The 11260-nt window shown below is 35.6% G+C and overlaps 1 protein-coding gene across 2 annotated transcripts in view; it reads right to left on the bottom strand.

The window, feature by feature from the left end:
* tsnare1 (T-SNARE Domain Containing 1) overlaps positions 1–11260 on the bottom strand; it is a 147547-nt gene that overhangs the window by 8868 nt on the left and 127419 nt on the right. Inside the window, exons 10-11 of one of the 2 annotated variants that reach the window (XM_015051561.1) lie at positions 9005–9087; positions 697–810 (exon numbers count right to left, since the gene is read on the bottom strand). In XM_015051561.1, the coding sequence (XP_014907047.1) occupies positions 715–810; positions 9005–9087 (179 nt within the window). In that variant the 3' untranslated portion in view covers positions 697–714. The remainder of the gene's footprint in view (positions 1–696; positions 811–9004; positions 9088–11260) is intronic. The other variant, XM_015051562.1, reaches the window with a different exon arrangement.

Below are 11260 nucleotides of genomic sequence, written 5' to 3'. Positions count from 1 at the left end.
CAACACTGTAAAATACTATACATTTTGCATGGGATGTTTACTTATTTATAACATTTTATTACGTCAAGCTACTTTTTGATAGTCTACCACATAAAATTTCATTAAAATGCATTGGAGTTTGCAGTTGTAATGTGACAAAATGTACAAGGGGTGTGAATACTTCTTCTGCATATTCTACACGGCAAAAAACTTTACTGCTTTGACCAGAGCCCCAGATGAGTCAAGATTTTATACCATTCACTCAGTAAAATAAATTATTTCAGCTTTAATATCTTCAGGAAACTGAAGATATTATATATAGGGATATATCAACCCTACAGCAGAACATAAATAATTATTTTTCTGCATAAGCCAGATAGAGACAAAATTCATGACCATATCATTTAAGTACCTGTTCAACATTTATGTCATGTCACCTTATCATTTAATGACATGCATAGAACTCAAAAGGGTCTGGGCAATATAAGCAATTCAGAATGCAATCTTAGGTATATCACACCTTAGAAAATGCCAAAGCTTTTGTGTGGTTATTCCATATGAGCACTACACAACCTGTCTTTATAAGTAAAGCAGTAAAAAAGCAATACGTGCAAGCTCTATTCTTCAACTGAACAACTGTAACATTTCAATGCAAAACAAAAAGTGAAAAGGTTAATATTCTAATAAAGGGATGGGAGTGATTTGTTCTTATAGCTCTTACCAAAGAGGTAGGTTTCATTTTCTTGCTGAAACAGCAATAATGAGGATGAGGATGGCGAGGATCAAGGCTCCGGCCAACAGAAGGTAACACTTTCTTTTTCTCAACTGCCTCTGTAGACCAAAAGAAGCATATTTCATCATTAGAACATAATAAGCATCTTACGTTTAAGAGGATATATGTAAACGTTCTAACATTACATTCCTATAATAGCATATGGAATCTGGTTGTCAGCTAATCCATGGGGGTCCAATATATTTTATAGTGGTATTTGTTTGATTATGTGACAGTTAAAGCAATGCAAGGATTATGGGGTGTTTGATGTAGAGAAGTAATGTAGGTGGGGTGGTTGTTTTCACATGGGGTCAAAACTGGAGGGAAATAAAAATAATATAGTAATGATAATACAGTTCACTTTTTAAATCAACCTGGAGAAAAATTACACAGAAATCTGAAAATACATTCAATAAAGCATCACCATAAATGAGTGCTGACTTTGCTCAACCTTTATAGAGATTTTGAGTCGGTGTGACCAACGGGATGTTTACAATATTTAGCCCCTCTATCACACACAGAAACACATATGTGTATGGTTTCAATTATTTGCTGCAACTGGGACGATATGATGGAAGTTTCTGTCCCAGTTTTTCTGTAAAGCTGTGCTTCGTAAATAGCAGCAGCAGTGCAGCTAGCTATGTGTTCCAGTATGAACGGACAAGAAGCAGCCAACAAGCAGCAGCTGAAAAAGCCCGCCATATTTCATTCATATTCCATTCACCCCTGATGGTCCTCTGAAAAACAAGGGAAACTCAGCATGGTCAAATATAAGTTGCCACAAAAAAATCACATGCTCTAAGGTTGGACCACCTTTAACTTTGACCATAGCACACAATGTAGCATTGTTTGACTAAACTTATGCAATGTCGCAAGATTTATTTCCATCTGGCATTGCTTTCATTTTTCAGCAAGACCATGTGTTGATGATGGGAGAGTCTGACCACTGTGCCAATCCTTCTCCAGAACATCCCAAGATTTTCAGTGGAGTCTGAACTCTCCATGTGGAAAAACAATACCTCAGATTCCCTGAATTAAATTAAGTAACATGAAATATACTTTGTAGTACATTAATTTATGAAATGTTACATTTAAGCAGTATTTTAACAGTTTATTTATTTGTTTACTTTTGATCCTTTATAGTTTAGAAAAGGGTTTTTAATTTCATTTTGGGCTGTATCAAAAATCTGAATGTTCTAAAAGGGCTGATTGTGCCACAATACATTAAGAAAACCAATTAAATTGTTAAAATACCAATAAATAGCTGTTCCTTCAGGATTTTGTGATTGTTTTAATGATTTTTAAAAATCAAAATTGCACATTCTGTGGTGCCAAATTAGAAATGTTTGATAGGAATTTTTACGATGTTTGCGCTAATGTATGATGATAAATGTGACGTTTTATTACTCAATGCTTTTAACCAATTTTAAGAAAATTTGCAGTAAAATAAGTAAAAAATGTGGAGATTTATCACCAGTGGGGAAACTGAGCTTCTAAAATTTGTCTCACAAAACAAATTAAATTAAAATTTTCATGTCAATTAGCTTCTGGTGTAAAAGTAAGAGCCATGTTAGCTGTGGTGTGCAGAACAATTGTAGGAAACATTGAAGAGCAGGGTTATGGGGATATTTCTATATTTTCCTTAGCTACTTGTCTCCTCGGGCGGTTACGATGTGTTGGAGCACAGAATCTATGTTGTTTTGAAACGCTTTTCTCCCATTTTTTTCCCAGCCTGTTTTCTGCTACAAAGGCAGCGAGAACAGCGGCGTTAGACCAGAGCCGAGGCTGGAGTCTTTAAATCCTGACGCGCTTCAAAGCACGGAGAGAGCAATTCATCTTCTTATCTGAGACTCAAAACAGGCTTTCTGTGTGGAAGAGAGAGGGAGAGAGGAGAAGAGCGAAGATGGAAAGAAAAAAAAATGCTGTCGAGTAATTTTCCGTTTAAACGTTCCACTCCACAACAATTTGCATAAGCAGCCCTGCGTCTGTGATAAGAAGATTGGTAATTTTCAAAGGCTCTGTGGGGATTGAGAATTAAAAGCCTTTCTCCACTATCTCCCCTCATGCAGCTGGCCACCACAGATTCCCCTGCCTCTCTCTCACATTTCCTCCTAAACTACTCCTTATAAACTTTCTCTTCCTCTCTCCCTTTTTTCCTGTTCTCCTCTTTCCTCCTTCCTCCCCACCCGCTCCTCTAATACATCCTTCCCTCTCTTTTTCATCCCAATGCTGCTGTTATTTGGGGAGTACACAAAAATAAATAAGGTAGATTTGGGAACAAGAAAGGGCTTAACATAACAAAGGAAGTGTTGCAGTATTTTTAAACTGGAATTTTACAGAGCGCTATGCGGACTAAGCGGGAGGACAAAGCAGCAAAAAGATGGGACGCTCTTATCACCAACAACTTAATCTTCCAGAGTGTGTCTCCTTAGTGCTGGCACTTCACGGCAGATGGGTGGCGCAAAATGTCAGAAGAAATACATACTTTCACAGTTTGAAAATCAAACTTAAATCCTCCAATGGGGATGTCTCATATGTTCTGGTATATCATAAGGTCAGATAGTTTTAAGAGATCTAAAACTGGTTGCCAAGTGATCTGATATGTTTACAGCTGATTTTTATATCGATATTGAATTTTCATCATTATCTAAAATATCAAAGGAAGGTGAATTATAATTTTGAACATTGTTGTCAGTTTGAGTGTCTGGTCCTACAGTGGATCTTTATCTGGTATATCACTTTTAACCGACTGACTTCCAAACTACAATCCACAAACAAGTGTTAATTTCTATTATTACAAGCCATATATTACCAATGTGAAAAGGATTCACCAGCCAGCTGTCTAGAATGGTGATGAAGTGGCTGATGAATTTGAGTTTTTCTGTTTCCAAAGGCACCTTGCAGTAACCAAGCTGGTCATGACTGCTGTCTGCTGTCTTTCTGTCTCTATTGAAAACATGTAGTGTAGGACGATCTGATGATACATCAACATTATGTTAGGCACAACCTCAAACTAAAGATCTGTGTTCCTGAGCCTTAAACTCAACCAGTCAACTACAGTGGTGTGTAAAAGAGCTTGATCCTTTCTGATTTCCTTTATTTATTCCATTATTTTTATTTTTTTGCAAGTTTGTCGCACTAAAACATTAAATCAAATTAAACATTAAAGATACATAACACAAAATGCAGATTCTAAATCTACATTTGACCACTCATCTTTGCAGAATATATGTCATTTAGTCACATTGGAGGGTTAAAAAAGCATGAACTGACTTTTCAAGTCCATGCCACAGCACCTCAATTGAAATGAAGATCCTTATCTGCCTTCTTATATGCAGAAGGCAAATAAGAAGCTCAAGAAGTACCAAAGAGGCCACAGGAAAGCTGTGGCAGCCCTACAGGAGGAAAGTGGTTATGGTAGAGATAAAAAGACTTCCACACTTTACCAAAATATTTGTGACTACTTAATGTCTTAACACGACATTTTACTGCAATAACACTGTGAATGCAGTTTATGGTACTGCCCAACTAATCAACTATCTCACTTATCTCTACATGTTGGAAATGCTTCCTCAGTCTCTAGGAGGGAAAAAAAATATTGTGTGACATGAGAAATGTCCTCATAATCCAGTAATGTAATGCAATGATAATGACCATAATATTCTTCTCTCTTTATCGCATTTGGTTGGGAAAATTGGAAGTCCATAAAATAAATAATATTTACAGCAGAACTGCCTCACTTGTAATCGGCTTATGTGCAATTTACATAAACCTCAGTGTCCCTTGCAGCCACCCTGATTATGATATTTAAGAGGAGCAGCAAATAAACATAGACTTCATGGCGAATTTTGGCATCATGAGGGAACGATATGCAATAATAATCATCAGCAATGCAGCAAAAACCTTAAACACCATCAGCATATTTGATGTTTTGCAGATTGGCTTTGGTAAAAAAAAAGTTCAACTTTTGCTAAGTTGCCACATAGAGCCATGCCCTGTGGTGTCCTCCAGAAAAGCTTAGATTTGACCTTTTACTGTTTATTATTATGGTTTTGGTTTAGTGATGTTTATTCCAGATCAATCCTACCAATTCAAAAATACTGATGTTTATGTGGTCAACATGTTAAAAATTATCATTTCAGAATGAACATAATGATGTTTTTACTCATGAATATTATATCACATTATATTTAGAAAAGGTTTTGAGATAATTCAAAGACTAATATTTTAACAAGGCTGTATGAACTTGTAAGCCACTGAACGCCACCAACAGAACCTGTGGAGTTTGGTGTCCATTAATTTTAGCCAGGATTTTCTAGAAGACAGTGGAGAAATCAATACGAACAGAAAAAGAAGCAGGTATTAGTATATATAGAAATTAGATATTTCAGTCTGAAATATGACAAAGTGTGACAAACATGAACGACACATGGTAAGTGCACTAAGTGATGCAGAACAGCAGATGTTAATGTGACTGAGGAAAAATGACATTTCTTAAGTCCTAAAGAATGAATAAAGCTGTTCCGTTTGGACGCGTCACAGATCAGTTTGGAAGTTTCTCTCCCTGACTTTGTGTGTCTGTCTTCGCCTTTGTTTTTATTTTTTTTTCCATTCAACTGGTCTGCCTCTGCAAAGACAGCGAACGTCTGGATTGGTGGAGAGCTAAATTGCTCGGTGTGAGCTCCGTCACGGCTCAGCTCTCCTTGAGATAATGAAATGACAATTAATGGGAAAGCTGTTGCTGTTCGCTCATTTGTTCGCTTGGAAGTGGAGCAGCAGCTTGGGAGGAAAGACAAGAGAGCACTGCTGTCAAGACGGGAGCTGGAGAGAGCTCAATAGTTGTTTTAATAGCACATATAGTGGGGTATTGGATGTCAATAATTTATGTAAATTAGGAGATGACTGAATAAACAGATCAGTTAAAAAACATTTTGTGTAATGGGCCACAGCCAGTGGATGTGTCTGTAGGGACAGCAAACAATGAATATCTGTAGATCTAAATCCAGCCCATCTGACAGTCAACAGGCAGGAGGCAGAGTAAACACATACACATGTTCACACAAGCACACACACACACACACACGCACACACACACACACACACACACACACACACACACACACACACACACACACACACACACACACACACACACACACACACAAACTCACACACACACACAAACACACACCCTTAAAGGTTATTTAAAGAAAAGAATGAACCTCTCCCACGTTTCAGGTTGTAAGAGGAGACGGGAGTAACTGGGGAAATCCGAGGCCTGGATGAGGAGACCGTGCCATCATTCAACCCACAAAGTCAGACCCTGTTTTTACTAAGAAACCTTCAAAATATAATGTTAACCTTACTGATTACTTCACCGCTGTACAGCAGCACATTGTGTTCACTATTCCTGTTGAATGACGATTGTACTTACTTTTAGAGGCCACGGTTCTTTTGCCACATATTTAGGATTTTTCTTTGGTTTTGGATTTTCTGTAGCATTTTCAACCTTATACGTTCCTATTTTTAATTTGTCATTATATTCCTTTGTCTCACAATTTGGGTCTTCCATCTTGCCAAACCTTTAAGTAAATATTTCAATTAAATAAATGAATTTAACGTCTTGTTCACACTGGGCAATAAGGGTTAATTAATTATTCCGTTTTTTTTTTTTTTTCATACCAAATCCGATTTTCAATCGACCTGAGATCAAAGTTCAGATAAACAAAACTTACAAAACAAGCTTATTAAACAAAATGAATGGCCTTTGTGGGTTACAATCACTTTGAACTATGTAGTTCTTGAACAAAAAATCACAATTTTCCAAAAATGAAATCTTTGAAATCAGTAAATTTGATTAATAAAACTGATTTATCGCCCAGCCCTGTCTGTTGTTATATCAGATAAGATTTTATTGTATCCTGTTATGAGATGTCAGTATCTTATCTGCAGTAAATAACTCTAAGGGTCCCATAAAATCAGATTTATTTTTCCTATATTTCTATTTTTTTTCTCTGAATTCCAATATTTCCACTTTTATTTTCTAATACCTAAATTTCAGAAGTAAATATCTAATAGTATTTATTCAAGTTATTATATAATGTTTACACAACTGAAAACAGAAACAAAATAAATTAAAGAATTTGTAATAAAAAAACCTAACAATTACCTTTCTTTATTCTTAACAAACATTTCTGCTGAAAAGAGAAAACTTTCTTGGTTTATATGACAATAAAGAAACTCCTTTTTTTAAAAAAAAAACACAGACTTAAACATGAATTTGTCTGAATTTGTATTCTGTTCAGTGTTTTGGACCAGTTGGATTTGGACTTTTTTCCCTCACCACTTTCAGCTTGATGTTGTTTTCAGGTGTTACAGAATGTTGACTTATTCTCTTATTTCTGCACATAAACATTCTGCATGTGTTCTGGTTTAAAACAAGACTGTATTTGTTTGCTGAACTGATAGAGTTTTACCAGACATTTATGGTTCAAATATGTGTCATTTTAACATGCTTAATAATATACTACAAGATTTGGAAGGATCTGTTTTATGGGGGGAAAATCCTGTAGACTTTGCCAGCTGTGGTTCTGAAACAGTCAAAATCTGCAATACTTAAATTTTAAGCATTCTGATTACTTCAAATTGTGACTATGAATTATCAACAATTAATAACTTCACACTGATTCTAAAAAATTCAGAATCATGTGAATTTTTAATTGATCTAATTTTATAGTAAAAGGTAGGACTGCTTCGTATTTTAAGGGATTACTGGGAATGTCTTTTAAACTATCGGCTGTCAGTGAATGCCTAGTTAAAGCAATATTTATTTTAAAAGTGTTGCTAGATCATACAACAAATATTAACTCAGTATTATACAAAAGAGCATGTTATAATTGGCTGTCTGTAGTATGTATCATTACAATATGCTTCAGTGTTTATTAATTTAAAAATGATTCATAATTTTGTGAAGGAGTAAGTCTTGGCTTACGTTTTGCTTTGCAGTGGTTCACATATTTCTGTACAAATAACAGAAAACATCAATGTAAACAACCTTCTAATGAAAATGTGATGGTGATATAAAGAGTCAGAACCAGAAACAGAAACATCTGAGAATGTAAATATATTAATGCATAAGCCTGCGTTGGCCAGCCACTAGTTGGAACAATAATCTGTCTTTCAGAGTGAATATACCAAATATGCTAACAGAGTTTCTACTTCAACTTCAAGAAATCTGCACTTAAAAACAAAAAACACTGACCTGTCCCTTTAAAACTTGATGCTAACAAGATGATTTTTCATGATCTTCTAGTAATTAAATTTGTTTGAGAAATAAAACTGGATTTATTCACTTTTAAAGCTTTTAAATTTAAATAAAGACTTAATGATTGTTATTTGCTATAACTAAGAGATTCAGATGAAATATATATAAATATAAATATTATGTATGAAAAGTACATTAGTTTTTCCCGTTTACCTGAACAAGGAGGTAGATGCAATGCGGTTCTGTAGATGTGTACTGCATTTAAAGAATTGTATACTTTATTAACCCTTTGACACTTCAGTCAATACATTATTTACCATAGCTAGAGGCTTACATAGCATAGACACATAGAGCACAGCCAACTGCTATAGTTCCAGAAAGAATGGCACAATTTACACATATTTCCTTGAACAGAAAGAGCAGAAGGAGACCCTAGGGCATCTTTTAAAACATCTCTCCAGAATGTGCTCTGAAGTGGAAATTTTAACCACCCCAATCCACAGAACAGAACAAAGAACATTCCTGCCTAATTTCTAACAGCAGTTGTTGCCTAATAACACATTTTACTCTAATTTAACGTACGTCTGGGCCAACACCGTAAATGTATAATTATTATCTCGGTAAAAGGCACTCATGTACCACAAATTATATATGTTGTTCTGTTATTCTGCAAGACTTAAGGCAAGTACTTTATGTTTCCTCTCTCTACGTATAATTCATTGAAGTAAATGTGGAAGCTAGTAAAAGATGACATGAAATTACATCATCTGTGCAATTATGCTGGGGGTGGTAGTGGGTGAGGTGTGGAGGGGGGGGGGTGATAAAGCTGTGTAATCAAGTGAGCTAAGTCTCTGTTTGCATGGGCGATCAGGCTAAGCTTCCTGAGGTTGCATTACAATGCAAATGCTCAGTACTGTACAGTTAGAACAAACAAAGATTATGCAAAGTAATGTGCAGTAGACCATAGTGCAGCACAGCTGATTGGTTACCTGATACTGATTGGCCTTGGCAAGCTCCTGATTGGCCGATTCCACATTAGATGATGTGGTCTGAATGTAGTCTTCAATACTGTCTGAAGCAAAACAAAGACAGTTTCAGTCACTTTCTATGCTACATCACTGTTGGCAAGCAGTAACACAACGTCACAGTGGTTGACTTTATACCCTAATAAATGTGTGTGTTAGTACCTCAGTGGGTTTAAAAACTTTTAAGCAGAAAAGAGCCATATTACTAAAATAAAATCAGGGTTAGATGGAAAAACCAGCAAACAATGAAATCTTTCATGTGTCCACTAATCCATCTTCTACCTGAGGTTTGACAGGTGTAAGGAAAATTCAATAAAGACCCAGGGATAAGACAACAATGTATACTTATTATGACCATACTCAACATGACATTTATTACTCCAAGGCTGAGTTACATGGTCTAAGTTCCATATATTATCAGCATATTGGACAATGTTGCATTCTCCCAAACTGAAGTGTTTTTCCTGTGATACATCAATAGTCCTCTTCACTCTTCCATCAGGCTCAGGGTTTGTTTAAACAGACGTGGAGTCACAAAAGTCAGCCATCCTAGAAAGACTGTTTGCATTCTGTCTCCACTTTGCAACCCTGCTTGATAATAATTTCACTAATGCTTTTAAAGTCAATTTAAAAAAATGCATTGCAATGAGCAGATGGTGGTGCATACATAAGCTAGAAACTGATACTCCACATTGCTAATAATAAGGAAAGAAAATACTCATCATGAGCTTGGATGCCTTTGCTTTTTTGGATTTATTTCATTTATTTTTCTGGGTAGGAATGAATATCTAAAAGGTTTTTTTTAACAAATCTAACTTTTATTTAAAAAAAAACATGTTTTTCACATATTTATTACGACTGTCACCATGTCATGTTATGAGACAGAGTCTGTGAAAAGAGAAAACTCTTCCACCTCCTCCCTGAGCTCACTCCCAAGTCCTGACCAAAAATAGACAATCAGAGCCCAGAGGTGGGCCTTAGTGCAATCAATCAACCGTATGTAATCGTTGCTGTGATCTGATAATGGAGAAACAACTTACCGTTACAGAAAAACAACTTCCCAGCCGTCATCAGTAGCTATGCTAACTATACTCAGCATTCATAGCAGGCTGTGCTGGCTGCAGCGTAGCAGAGACCAAGCGGGAAGGAAAAGAGGGAACAGCAGCGCCACACAGACAGCTGACTCACATCACTAAGGCCCTCCTGTTAGATCTGATTGTTTCTTTCTAGTTAGCACTTGGTGCACTTGGAGAAGTGCACAGATTATCTGTCTCATATCATACAGTAACAACACAGTGATAGTTTCAACAAAGATGTAAAAAAAATGTCTAATAAAAGATACATACTGCTCTTTGACATATAACTTAAATATTTCATGTATATATATATATATATATATATATATATATATATATATATATATATATATATATATATATATATATATATATTATTCAGTGTTAATCATTATTTATTTGTGTTTGTATATTTATATAAATATGTATTGATATTACTAATTTATTAAATAAATTATGAACGGCTGTGTGCTTTGTAAAATGCTCATCATACATCAATATCAGAATATTTATTCCTATTCCATTGTTATCCCTACTAAGCATATTTAAATATGCTGAACTATGTATAAATGCAATAAAAACTATACTTAAAAAACACAATTGTTTATAAATGTAGCTTTGATAGATGTTTGAATATGATTTCCAGTAACAAAAAAGCGTGTTATAATCGATTAAATGCGCTGATGTCATTGTGCCTGCCAAACATATAACGCTGAGTGGAGCGGTCGACCGCTCCAAGATTGCCGCCCTAAATCTCGTCAGCGACAATAGGTGAGAGCGGTCCATGAGGCGTCTATTCTTATATTATGTCTATGGCTGGAACTACTCAGATTACTTTCAGGTAGAATTTGACTATCTAAATGGACTGGCTGCTTGGAAAAGACTCTGTGTCCACAAATGTTCAAAGTTGACTGGTGTTTGGAGGAATGTTCTAGAAACATAATTTAACCTCTTTAATGCAAAACTACGGAGCCCTCCAGGGGACATGGGAATTTTGTTTTCTTTTGCGTTCCCTAGCAATAATCTACTGATCATTTAATGTGACATAATTGAATACTGTAAGCCTTTCTTACGGTGGCTGCTGTACTGTCTGCTTTAATATAAAGTTATGTAAAGTTTTTCCATGAATGTTAATATCTTGTTG

The sequence above is a fragment of the Poecilia latipinna genome, unplaced genomic scaffold, assembly GCF_001443285.1.
Source record: "Poecilia latipinna isolate Pla-1442-1.1 unplaced genomic scaffold, P_latipinna-1.0 Scaffold1052, whole genome shotgun sequence".
Classification (NCBI taxonomy): Eukaryota; Metazoa; Chordata; class Actinopteri; order Cyprinodontiformes; family Poeciliidae; genus Poecilia; species Poecilia latipinna.
The sequence above is the reverse complement of the archived record's forward strand: the minus strand, read 5'-3'. Positions and strand labels throughout refer to the sequence as shown.